The 13820-nt window shown below is 44.2% G+C and overlaps 1 protein-coding gene across 2 annotated transcripts in view; it reads left to right on the forward strand.

Moving 5' to 3' along the window:
• gsk3ba (glycogen synthase kinase 3 beta, genome duplicate a) overlaps positions 1 to 13820 on the forward strand; it is a 33332-nt gene that overhangs the window by 1162 nt on the left and 18350 nt on the right. For both annotated transcript variants that reach the window (XM_030080410.1, XM_030080411.1), the window contains exon 2: positions 8420 to 8613. In XM_030080410.1, the coding sequence (XP_029936270.1) occupies positions 8420 to 8613 (194 nt within the window). The remainder of the gene's footprint in view (positions 1 to 8419; positions 8614 to 13820) is intronic.

Below are 13820 nucleotides of genomic sequence, written 5' to 3' on the forward strand. Positions count from 1 at the left end.
CCAGGGTTAGCAGGCCGCGCCGGGCCGGGCCAGAGGCGGGTAGGGCTGGCATTGGCCCAAGTCCTCGTCCTAGCCTTCATCTACCGCAGATCAGGTACGGTTGTTGGTGATTTCAGCGTGCAGAACATCACTGATACTGTAGCGACGTTTCCCTGTAGCATAAGCGTGTGCGTAACGGAGTTAAAGCGACAGGGTCGTTCTATTACGCAATTGTCAAAGCGGAAGGTGCGCCGGTACCCGGAGTTTGACGTGATCCCGGTGAGTGGGGGATTCACTGATCATATTTTCTTAGGGCCGTCTCGAAATCAGGCGTCGCGGCGGCTGGAGGCACAGGGTGACACTGCATCGTGTTCAGAGAGCCACGGTTTGCCTATCTTGGAGGGTTGGCACGGCCAGCAGTGGGCTGCAGAGATGGGGCCATGCCATGCGGCTGACTGGCTGGCATGAGCTGCAACCAGGCCTACCTGCTTAACTGGGGAGGAAGGGGTTGATTTTGGCTGTCCATAAACACATCTACACCGAGTTTAAATGATATGGACTTATCCTAACCATCCCCATCCTAGCTTTTAATTATTACTTCACATTACCTCTGATACCATTACCAAGGTACATCACATACATCACACACACGCACACACATTTTACACTGTCCACACTTGATATCCAACTTGGCTTTTGCAAATATGAAGTTTATGGCCTTATGATAACGTTATCTCTCTGAATGTGCAGGGGTGTAATAGAACTCAATATTCCATTGGCGTGCCCATATGTGTTGGCTTCAGCTGAAATAGCTGTGGCATAAAGCTACACCTCATCCTTATCTTTACATGTAGCCATGCTGTCATAGGGTTGGGTGTGTGTGAGACTGAGTGGGAGTGAGGCTATAAAAGAATTTTGATGACAGTAATGAATTTAGAACTGATCCTGATGTGTGTTAGTGGGACAAGGCTTGAAGCTCAGGTGCTTCCTTAGGCCTCAGCCCTGGAAACTACTCACTGGAGTGGGACACACACACTGACACAGACACTCACACAAAACATACTTTCTCCTGTCCCAGATATCGGTGTTAAAGTGTTTGGGTGTCGCCATCAGTGTTGTTAATTCATGTTTATGGAACAAGCGTTAAAGGCTAATACAACTCAGTTTAAGAAATTTTGCGTTATTGAGCATTAATAAATCTGCCATAAATAAACTGGACTCCCAATTGTTGAGCAGTTAAAAGCCACTGAATTAGCAGTGGATGTTAGGCAAGACTTTTGTGGACTTAACATGAAATGAGCTTTACATTAATATGATTCTTTGGTTTCCCAACCAGAAAATATTTTGCTCCAAGAGACATGTCTAGGATTCTGGATATTCATTATATCAGCAATCAGAAACTTCTGAAATTGGTGTAGTGTGACTAATTGGTTGGTAAATAATTGCATCTCTAACAGTAGCAGTCGGTGTCCAATCCCCCTTGAGGCAGCTCGAGTCCTTGGGTGAACAAATGTCACCAGTGACATCAGTGCTGTGAACCACTTAACATGGTGAGCCAGCTCTCCACTTGTGGGTAACGCCGGAGGAGATGGGAGGGAATGTAACTGAGGGAGAGAAGCTGGTTAAACTCGAGGAACTTCAAATGCCTGAAGGATAATCTCAGATATTGTCAACCTGGGCCTTATCTCTCTATCTGCTATTATGACAGATGATTACGTTCAAATGCCGTCACTTCTGTCACACAGTTCACAAAACACACAGAAAGCCAACATCATCTCTAACAGCTGAACTGAAAAAGAAAAAAAAAAACACCTTTTCTGCACAGTAGCACTATCTGCGGTCACATGTCTTTTATAAATAGTTGTGATTTAGCATTCAGGCCTATGACAGAACTTTAGTAATAATAGTGCATCTAATACATTTTTTGCATTGCTGACACACTTCCTCATTCGCTCTGCAGCCTCCTGCCAAGTTCACATCTTATCAGAAGAAGTGGAAGAACAGGATTTTGTTGCTTGAGCTAGAAAGAGGTCTTTGCAATTTTTTTACTCACTGGAACGCCCACATTCAATGAATTTGAAAGCAACCATGAATATATGTCTTGCTTTTTGTAAATTTGGTTGAATGCATTGTTGCAAATATAGTATTTCTGATCATTTGACTTTTAACAATGGACTGCCAATATTGGTGGATCTTCTTGCTACTGCTTGCGTTGACAGACTTCAGCAATTTTTGATGTCAGGTGTGAGTTAATGGAGTGTGCAAATGAAGTCCCACATACTCTACATGTAATTATTGGTGAGATGTTGACAGGAGCTTTATTTCTCTGTTGGCATAAAATCCAATATGACAGGATACAGTGTCAGAGAACTTGAATGGTCTGCTTTCCTTGCCAACTAAAATAATACAGTCTGTCTAACAGCGCAATATACATACATTTCAGGCAGTGGATAATTGGTGTGGTGAAACTGATATCATTTTAAATACAGTCAGTTGTCATAGTTGCAGAAAAGCGGGAAAATAAGGCCCAGGTTGCAAATAAGCAAAATTATCCTGAGGAGCAACCTCTTTGAATTGGTTTGATTGGCTTGCGTCTACCTGCCATGCTGCCAGGCACAGATCCTGTGGGCTTGTGACTGGATAGATGCCCAGAGAAGAAGCCATCGTACATGCTGGCTTAAATGACACCTGTGGTGTAAGGATTACTTGTGTGAAAATAGTGGTGTTCCCTTCAAAACAAGTGGCTACAGCAACCTACATGGGATGATTTCAGCAGGAGGGTACTGAGGGGTAGTTGGCTATCTAAAGCCATGTTCTTTTTTATGTCTCATCAACAAATTTGTCAGTCAGAGCTGCATGATTTGGCCTTTTGCCTGAATGTGCCTCAGATCGTGATAATGAAGCTATCTCTTTGTAGACACGCACAAAACCATGCCACACTGTTGGTATCTACCTAGAAATCCATCTGACTAGGCTTCTCATCTTTCTCTCCATGTCACCTACCATTATCCTGGCCCCCTCTGTCGCTGCAGAAACACAGACGCACACGTGTATCTGTGTGTGTGTGTGAATAACTTGGCCAGTGATCTGAAGCAGCTGTAGCCAATGTGTATGATCCTGGAGTGAACACTGCTGCCCCTCCTACACAGGCAGACAGAAAGACACACACACATTCACACACCCACATGGACACCCTTAGTTTTGTTTTTTTTTGGGCGAGGCAGCTGGCCAAGAACAATGAACGACTTGTTTAGCATTTCAAAGCTCCCGCTCTCTCCCTCTTTTCCCCTTTCCCCCTTTTCCTTTTCTGTCTCTCTCTCTCACTTTTTTTTTTTTTGCCAGTGAAGATGGGAACAAAATGAACCAATTATACATACTCTTTGATTCCAAATGAAACACAGGACGACTTGCAGGGGCAGAGAGGAGCCAACAGAGCCACGTTTAGAGAGAGAGAGAAATGAGAATTTGATCAGTCTCGTGGAGGCCCATTGGGACAGGGTTCATTGGCTGTAGTAGGTAGCCTATCGTGACATGACTGGCCAGCTGTGGCTCTCCAGGCTGCGCACCACTCTCATTACGTCTTAGCCTATATCTCTGGACTCTTGACTGTCTGGTCACCAAGCCACTGATACCTAGATGTCTAGATCCTAAGTGCTTCGTGGCAGAAAGTGCGTCTGTGTTCAGTGTTGGCGATGGCATTCCTGTGACTGGATGTTCCAGTATAGTTATCTCATCTGCCTCTCGACAGCAGTGCAACACTATTCTAGCTGTATTTCTGTGTGCGGTCATGAAACGTGTTTGTGTTTGCTTGTAGCACCGTCCCTTTTGTTCTCCGTATCGCCAAAAATTCAGCAAATTTCTCCATACATTCCTCACATAGTCCACCCTGCTGCCATGGACCTAAACCCACTTTATCTAGATTCTGTGCACGATGTTTTCCAGGAGTTATTGATTTTCTCCAGTGTAATAACACTGTCATAACTCATGTAACAAGGTGCTATTGACGGCTAGAAATGATATGGGGTGTTTAATGGCGACGTAATTAGCTTCAAATCACATTTGATTGTGAGATTAACAGTCAACTGTGATAGCCAAACAATTAATAGACACTGCTTATCAATGTGATTGCATGTGCTTGCTTGCAGTAGAGGGGCCACAGCAGATACACTCGTTATTTCCTTTAGCTTTCATGATAAAAGAGGAACAGTAAGAACATTATGCCCAGTCTTGCTGTATCAAGTTTGGTTTGCCAGTTACTGTATGTGGATAATTTTAGCACTATACTTTGAAGGGAATGATAATGTCTCATGACTGAAAAATGAAGATTTATACCCCCTAGCAACTCCAAAGCTAGGTGGGTCACCATGTCTAGTCAAACGAGTACAAACTTGTCGGTGATTAGTAATGAATTTCTTTAATTTGACTCTTTGTCACACTGCATGGCTTACACCATTTCCACCTACATTGCTGATACAAGGCAGTCTTTAAAGCTGAAGGAAGAAAAAATGCTCCCAGAGGACAAATAAGTGGTTTCTTGTCCAAAATGGTTCCTAATTCAAGTGTGACCGTAAAACCACTGTGATCATTTTTAAATATCCTTGTCATAGCCAATAGTCCACCGGGTTCACAGTTGCAGTCCTGCTACAAGCTCTTTTCCACACTTTTGAGAGATCTTATGCCTCAAGTCACCGTGTTAACATAATTGGCTTGCACGCCTTATCGACCTTGATAATATTGTTTGGCTGAGATGAGCATATATGCCAAAAATGTCATGCTGTTGCTTTTTGTGTGATACGGTATGTATAAAGACAGAAAATGTGAAAGTAACTGAAAGCATTCTTGATAGTACATTGCTGGTGTGTGTGTGTGCGTGCGCGTGTGTGTCACTTTGAGGTTGACATCAAGGTGCAGGGGTGGGGTTACTGCTGGATGATATGGACAAAATCATAAAATCACTGTCTTTGACTGAATACCTTGATAAATTGATATTGTTAAAATATTGTAGGGATGATTGATAATGCATTTATAAGCTTTTTACACACAATATATTTTTGTTAAACAGTCAGTAAAAATATGGATATGATGACCAATCAGAGTGAGGCAAATAACACAACTACAACAGTCTTTATCTAGTCTTATATCACAAATCACAATATGGATATAACACTGATACATTGCCAAGCCCTGGGTGTCCGGAGCAGTGAATGCACACGTGCATATTCACGTCTTTATGCACAGTACGTTCAGTAACTGAGCCTTAACTGTAGTGTTTTTTAGGCACACTCAGTGTGCGAGGCCACAGTCAATCATAGTGGCCTGAGCTAGCCCAGTGACCTGAATCAGCTATCACTGCCTGCAGCTAAAAGTTCCAACAGCTGTCTCTCCTATTTCATTTAGTAACTGAATAATGCAGCATGGGTAAATGATGTCATGGCCTGTGATATGTCACACTACTTATGCTCCTGTGCAGCATCGTGATGCGATATGATGTGGAAGTCAAATACCTGATCATTCTAAATGCATATATGTCGAGTTGGGTCATGAAAATTCAGTTTTTTTTAATGCTTAGATTTGTCATGTTTTCCAGGGCAGATAATATCTTCATGTTAAAATGCTTCTAATGAGAGAACAACTAAATCCTGATTTGATGGTGGGAGTAGATCAGTAAGTTCCAGGGTTAGCCTAGTGCTTGACTGTGAATGTGACAGTTTCCCACCAGCAGAAAATGAAAGGCAATCTGACAGACTGTGTGATGATTGGCAGCCAATGTGAAGCGGTTTTCGCCTTCACTGCATCAGTGTGAAATATCACATTTCACGCACGGCTCCAATCAATGATTTTAAAATGAAAATCATCCCATTTCGGTTGCAGTTCAATCAGTTGGGTCTTCCCTTGTTGCACTGGTGTGAGATCAGATCCCACTGTGAGTAGTGTGTGTGTGTGTGTGTTTGTGTGTATGCGCTCATGGACTTTTCTCACGGCTTGAGGAAGTGCGGAGGCGTCATAGAAACGATCTAGTTGGAATATGTTTGAGTCCTATTTCTCTCTTCCGTGCTTGTGCACATACTCTCTCTCTCTCTCTCTCTCTCTCTCTCTCTCTCTCTCTCTCCCCCTCCCCCTCCCTCTCCCTCTCTCTCTGTCTTGGAAAGTCTATTTCTGTCGCCTTCGTAGAAACAGTCTCCCACTCCTGTTTCTGGACTCCTTCCTGGAGCGTGTAGGCCTTTTGGTTTCTGGGACCCTCTCCCCCCTCCCTCTCTCATTCTTTGATCATAATCACATCTTCAGTAATTAGACCACTCACTGGTCACGCAGTGGCAAGTGGAACCATCCACGCACACACACGCTCTCTCACACACACACACACTCACACATCAAATGATTATCTGATGTCTGGGTTGGACCCTGGAGGGGATTTTTTTTCTTTTTTTTTTTTTTTTTTTTTTTGCCTGTATGTGAGAGTGAGTGTGTGCCTACGCAGGATGGACAAACACATGTATTGACACAATTTGTGCTGAAATCAATAGGCTTGCTGGAAAATCAGCCCCACTAGCCAGCCAGCAAGTATGAGGCCAGGCCAGGGAAATTCTCCACTGTGTGTCCAGTGCAGTGAAAATGTTGACCTTTTGGGATTAAGATCACTTAAGCAGCGTTGGAGTGATTAACCTGATCACTTTGTTCTTTTAAAAAGTACACACACACACGCTCTTATGCGCAGACTGGTCACAGGCTGGTGCAGGGTGTGTCAGGTCAGCATGGGATGATCAGTTCCACCCCCAGATGGACGGGGGCACTGCAGCCTGTCAGTGTCCTCCATATGAAGTCTCAGTGATCTCGGTAAAGGCCATGGCTATTGAGTAACACTCTTCTACATCAACATTCTGTACCCAATGTAAAATGACTGTTAAGAATCTGTTTTGTCACTGATAATAAGTCAGTTTAGTCACATTTAACCAAGATATTTGGACTAATGTAGATGCTGGTTATTTTGGCTAATATGTAACCTAGTTCTGCTGCAGATTGTCAGAGATCCAAGGTTTGGACCTAGCACGCACTTGTGGCACGCGACACACACTTTTGCCCAGTTATCCTTTAACTACCAGCTAACATGAACTTTAGCCCCCGAGGCTGCGCTATGGTGAGGAGAGGGAGGGAGAAAGGAGGGGGGGGTGGGCGAGCTGGAAACAAGAGAGAGCCCAATTGAACAGGAGACGGCATCCCTGCAGTCCCAAAGGAAAAGGGCTCACTCCTGACTGACTGGAGAGAAAGGAGGAAAGGTGGTAGCAGGGCCGGGCGATAAATCGATACCTTATCAATCTCGTGATGTGAAACCAGGTATTTTCTGGGTGGGTGGGTGGGTTCAAAGCAGTTTTTGATCTACAGTGCATAAAGCAGTCTGCATCTCAGAGATACAGAAACAGACTCTTATTAGTGTGCCGTGATTTTTCACTTATCACATTCTTGCATGTTGCATTGTCCGTTTGTACAGTGTGACTGGTGATTATCTTCTCAGGTTAATGACTGCTTCTCCAGCAGGGACAGCATCAGAGATGTAGGCGCCTGCCTCCTAATTTGACACAGTGATTTGGATAAAAGCAGCCATCTTCCCTAATATAAAAATTGCCTATAGCTTTCATCTAGATGATGTAAAATTCAACTGTCAAATGTCCATTGTAGTTGTTAAAATAATAATAACATGTTACAGAGTTGCCTTGTAGATGTAAGGGAAACATGTTCTGCACACATAATAAAGCTCACGACCTTGCAGCTCTCCAGGGGAAAATGGTTTTAAAAATCAAGTTCAAGAGCTTGAACTTTTTTAAAAAAGCGTATTTGCATAGCATTTTCTCTTCATCAGTCTCTGCCTCGGTGTTTTTTCTTTAATGTTCTGCTCTTTGATACGCAGATACTGGGGTTTTCTTTCTGTTTATCCATGGAGGATTCGGTGAGCAGCAGTGCTCTTTCTCGGCACCGCCCTGCCTAACATTCATTCAGTTTCACGTTCACACCCGGGAGCTGACCAGTATGATTGTAGTCGTCTACTGTTGACCACTGAGCAGCTCTACTTGATCACAGTCACTCCACCAGCACAGGGTTTTCTCAGGCAGCATTCAGGCTTGGCAACCCATCAATCACAAATTTGCTTCTCAAACAAATGGGGTACTATGGCTGCTATTTTTTTAATAATTCCAATCTAGGTGGATGCCTATATCTAGTGAGGATAAACTTTGAACGTCACAATATCATATGTGTCATAGCCATATCCTCTTTTGCTTAAATTTGTAATCTTTCCCCCTCTCTCCTCCCTTTGTCTTCCTCTACCTCTCTCAGACGGGCCAACACTCCTTCCTGGATGTGCTGTGCTAAATTTGAATACATTGTGCTGAGGATTTGTCTCACTTCCCCCCTCTCTCTCTCTCTCTCTCTCCCTGTTTGTCTGTAGGGGACAAGGATGGCAGCAAGGTAACGACGGTTGTGGCCACTCCAGGCCAAGGTCCCGACCGGCCACAGGAGGTGAGCTACACTGACACCAAGGTCATCGGCAATGGCTCCTTCGGTGTCGTCTATCAGGCCAAACTCTGCGACTCTGGAGAGCTGGTGGCCATCAAGAAGGTTCTGCAGGACAAGAGGTTTAAGGTAAGCAGCACACACACAAACACCTGTGTCCATATTTGTTCTATGTTTTGGTCCCATTTTTTTTCAGCACTAAAATGGTTATTAATTTTCTACTTAATTATGCTTAATGTTTAAATTCTTAATGTTGACCTGGTACTCCAAGTAGAATTAGACAGATTTGTAGCACATTTTCTCTGCACTAATGGCCCACTAATTTGCTGAACAAAGCTAAGGGAATCATTGCAGTGTGCATGTACACACACACACACACACACACACACACACACACACACACACACACACGATGTGTCATCACACTAACACTGAGTAGCACTCACACATCGTCATATAGTCTACTCAACTCTCTCACCCATCCACAAAAGGCAAGAGAAAGGCATTGTCCCAACAGGATGCTCATACACACAGACATGCTTAAAACATGCACATACACACACACTGTCTCAGTCATTGTTTGGAGCAATGAAACCAAAGAGATTTGCGAGATGAATGAATGTGAGTAACTGTGAGAGAGACATGAATGGCATGATCTCTCACAAGAACAGTGAGATCAGAGAAACTGTGAAAACAGCGAGAAAACACAAAGGAAAAAACCTGGAAAGTGCTGTGCCATTGACACATCTCTGCTAACGTGCAAGTGTTTTCTCTTAGTATGTTAAGTGCAAGCGGGGGGGTCTTTCCCCTGAATGTGAGACACACACAGACTTGAACCCATTTACACTCAGTCATCTGTCAAGTTTAGTTCAGTTGTCACTATGGAAATGTCATATTTTCTCCCAAGCAGAGCTTTGTTGAAGTCCTGCTCCAGTGCTTTGAATAGATTTGAGTGATGGCTTGTTGTTCCTTGGCTGGGGAGACATTGTCTCTTCTCCCTTTGCTGTGATGACAGCTCTGTTGGTTGGGAGGGGGGGGGGCAGTGTCCCCGCTGCCAGCTCCCAGCTTGCTGATAAAAGACCTGGGACTGCCAAGCCTGCAGGGCAGCTGTTTAGATTCTCATTAGCTCTGGGATAGTCATCATAGTTGAGTTAGGGTCACTGGCTTTTGCCCTCTACAGTGTCCTGTGGTCTTAGCCATTACATTGCATTTTGTCATATACAGGCATGAAATGCTCATATTCACTGCAACTTGGGGCCCTGATACACCAAGCCACCTGTCTGCTGTGGACCATTGTTGAGCATCTGTGGCTGACGATAACCCATCATTTCTTCAGTGTGTCCGCACCCTTGGCACGCATTGGCCCTCAACAGTGGCTGACTGACCACTGAGCTGTTCTTCTCATCACACATATTCTTGACTTGTGCAATTAAACTGACAATTAAACAGATTCAGAGCAGTGTGGAAATGATGTGTTAACCCTAGTTTTTTGTCTTTATTCAGTTTTTTTTTTATTATTATTTTGAATAAATACCTCCTTCCCACGTGAAATGGCCCTCGCTATAACGCGGTTCACCTTTCACGGCCTTGCCGTTTTGCAGATTTTTTTAGTGCAATTTTGCATGCTTTTTTTTTTTTTTACTGGACTTATTTTTGTACGAAGGTTTGAACTTCGATAGTGTTTAAACAAGAGAGAAAAAATGAGAAAATGTTAATGCCTGTCTGAGAAAAGTGTATAAAGTGTGTAGTGAGGGGTTTTACAGCCTTAAAACATCTATAATAATTAAAAAAATAAATAAATAAATAAAGCTGACTACTTAGTGGATTTCGCCCATTGCGGGTTATTTTTAGAACGTAACTCCCGCGATTAACGAAGGACCGCTGTATTATGAATCCTGCTGTATTCTTGGCAAGAAATGCCCACCAGTGCTGAGATGGTTCCTAAAATTCACTCGCCCATTCACTAAAACAGGCTTGACATAAATGCTCACCCAACCATAACCCTCACTTTGTGGGCATATTTCGCCCAAAACTCTGGTGGGATTCATAATAATGCCATGGAGTGAAGTCTTATTTGCTTTCACACTGGAGCAGAACATGCTGCAAAGCTGTAAACCAGTCTCATGCCTTGCTCACTGACACTTCAGCAGGGCTCACTGACTGCTCCGAGGACTGAGTCAGTGACCTTCCCAGTTGTGAGGCCGGTTCTCCAACTACAAGGCCAACATCCTGCCATTAGCCGCTTTCAGCCTCAGAGCCAGGTCAAGATAACCAGGAGCAACAGTGTTAAGCGGAAGCAGGTGTTCGGATTTATGTATGTTGTGTGGAATAGTTGTTAATGAAGCTCCTCTTCCACTTTGATTTTGCCTTGAGACGTTTGGCCCTGGCACTTTTGTGCTGATCTCACCGGTTCAGCTAAATACTTGGCCCGACCAGCTTAGTTGTTTTAAGCTTTTGAGGCTCAAAACAATTTTTCAGCAGCTGATTTTAAACTTTACTAAATCAGAACCCCGCAGAAGCAGGAGGGAATTGTGCTTTTAGAGTCCCCCTGCTACAAAGTGGGTGGAAAAAACAGGTCTGGATTTGAACAACACACGCAATTTCCCACCAATTTTCACCTGGCCATCTGTTAAACAATACAGCCCAGATGAGACATTAACAACAACGCTTGTGAGACAGAAGGCTGACGTGTCCTTCCACACCCCCCACACCCCCCCTCACCACCACCACCGCCACCACCACCACCACGAACACATGCACACACACCATTTGTGGCTCTGCGTGATGGCAGTGATGAAGTCATGCGCTGCTCTTCCTGCGAGCCTGCGGTTAGGATGTGGTCGGGGTGACATGCTCGCAGGTGAGCTCGCGTCTCGCAAGGTAGCAGCGCGGCGAACCTGTATGCAACACACATTTTTTCCTCTTGCGGCACTTTGTTTTATCCCCACAGCAGCCCCCCCCCCACATCTCTCTCTTTTTATATCTCTCCGTCTCTCCTTCCCACTTGCCCAGTTCGTCTTTGTGTTTCATAACAAGCTGTGAGCGGCTTGTTGCGAAAAATGAATGAGCGCTGAGTCTCCTCACATGACTGCTAAGCACGCGCCGTCGAAGAACACCGTACAACCCCGCCAACACAGACACACACACACACACACACACACACACACACACACACACACACACATACACACAAACACCTGCGTTCTATTTTCTCTGTATTCCTCCTCCTCCGCCGCCACAGCCTTTTTTCTGTCCCTCTGTTTTTCCTCTCAAATTTGGCACTCAGAGCTGTCTGTGAAGGGAGCCTGGATCTCTTTGAGCAGAACACACTACTTTAACATCTTTTAATGCCTCGCCCTTTCACACACACACACACACACACACACACACATAGCCACCAAACAAGGGTAATCATGTGAGTAGGCTCTGCGTTAGGGTGCAGCTGACTGCAGCATGCATGTGAATCTTGGTGGGCTTACAAGCTGCTCCTGGTGCATTATGGGATAAGTCCCTCTCCACTCCCATCTGAGGGATCACATATCAGCCCACTGGAAAATGGATGCTTACATTAGAGCAGACATGCACAGATAACATGCAGAGCGAGAGCATGTGCGGTGTTTGATCCGCTGTTTGTGTTCAATATTATCCATACTCTGTCATCCAAGCAGAACAATGAGGCTCGGTCATTCTGTCATAGAGAGCACAAGAAGCACTTGTAGTTGCTAGTGTGTGTGTGTGTGTGTGTGTGTGTGTGTGTGTGCGCGACTGGTTTCTGTAAACCAGTCGCTGGTCAACTACTTAACTGTGATGTTTTTCTGAAAGAGAAACCATTCCTTACCAAGTTCAACAAAGGCTTAGTAGTCAAATACATACCCAACGGTATATTAGAACTAACGATAATAATATGTCAACTATAAAATGCAAACTGAGGTTCCTAGATTTACATGAATGGTATTGATATTTTGAGAAACAGATGCACCGGTAGACATACTAGAAAATGTTTCTACAATGCTAAGGAGAATAACACGTGTGGAAAATCTTTTTGAAATTGTCATTTTGCAGACCTTAACTGGCACACATCATGGCTTGTTCCTTCTAGGTTTTTACATGTTGATTACAAATGTACTCTCTGCAGCACTGAACATGAAAGTATAGCTCACCTGTTCTGCGGTGGCTCATATAGTATTACATTTTCGAAAGATGAAAGAGTTGTATGTTGTGGGGAAAACGATCACTTATTTTGAATGTGAGCATAACAATTTATGCACGACTTTGAACCATTTCATCTTAATAGGGAAATTTATCATCCATAAAACTAAATGCCTTGATTCAACCCCATCTTTTAAGTGTCTTCTAATTGAAACTGAACGTTATTTTGAGTCTCTTAATTTTGCAACAAGAAATCCTTGGCAGTAGTTACAATTTACTCCGAATTTTTTTGTCTAAAGTAGTCTGTCACTAAAATGAGTCTTATTTTTTCCTTATTTTTTTTTTATACTGTCATTCTTTGTAGTAACTGTTATTAAATAATTAAGAATGGAACTTCCTTGACACATGGTCCTTAAGGAATTAGTGTGTGTGTGTGTGTGTGTGTGTGTGTGTGTGTGTGTGTGTGTGCGTGCGTGTGTGTGTGCGTGTGTGTGTGCGCGCGTGTGTGTGCGCGTGTGTGTGCGCGTGTGTGTGCGCGTGTGTGTGCGTGTGTGTGTGCGTGTGCGTGTGCGTGTGTGTGTGTGTGTGTGTGTTATGCTTTTGCTCTATGATCTCCTCCTCTATGGTTTTGTGCTACAGTACATCAGCAATATGAGGTGTTCAGGTTTAGCACCTCTAGTAGCCTTGTGCTCAAATCTCTCTCTCTCTCTCTCTCTCTGTATCTCTTTCACTCTCTCTCTCCCTCTCTCCCTCTCCCTCCCTCTCTCTCTCTCTCTCTCTCTCTCTCTCTCTCTCTCTCTCTCTCTCTCTCTCTCTCTCTCTCTGCTGGCTGCTGACACATTGGAGGATGACAGGTCAGCAGGAATGACTGCAGTATAACTGGAGCTGGGCTGGGCTTTACTGAACAGCCTGTCTGCTCCTCCTCCATATGGTACCATCTCTCTCACACAGAAACACACACACACACACACACACACACACACACACTCTCCAATACTTCCACTAAGCCACTGCAAGGAAGACAAGAGGGCGTTGCCTGCAGTGTGCGATGGTGCGATCACTGGTGTGTCTGTGACCCACACTCACTCACCACAGTGCAAGATGATGTCACTTTATGGCATGGGTGTTATGTGTGTGTGTGTGTGTGTGTGTGTGTGTGTGTGTGTGTGTGTGTGTGTGTGTGTGTG

Source organism: Myripristis murdjan, chromosome 21 (genome assembly GCF_902150065.1).
Source record: "Myripristis murdjan chromosome 21, fMyrMur1.1, whole genome shotgun sequence".
NCBI lineage: Eukaryota > Metazoa > Chordata > Actinopteri > Holocentriformes > Holocentridae > Myripristis > Myripristis murdjan.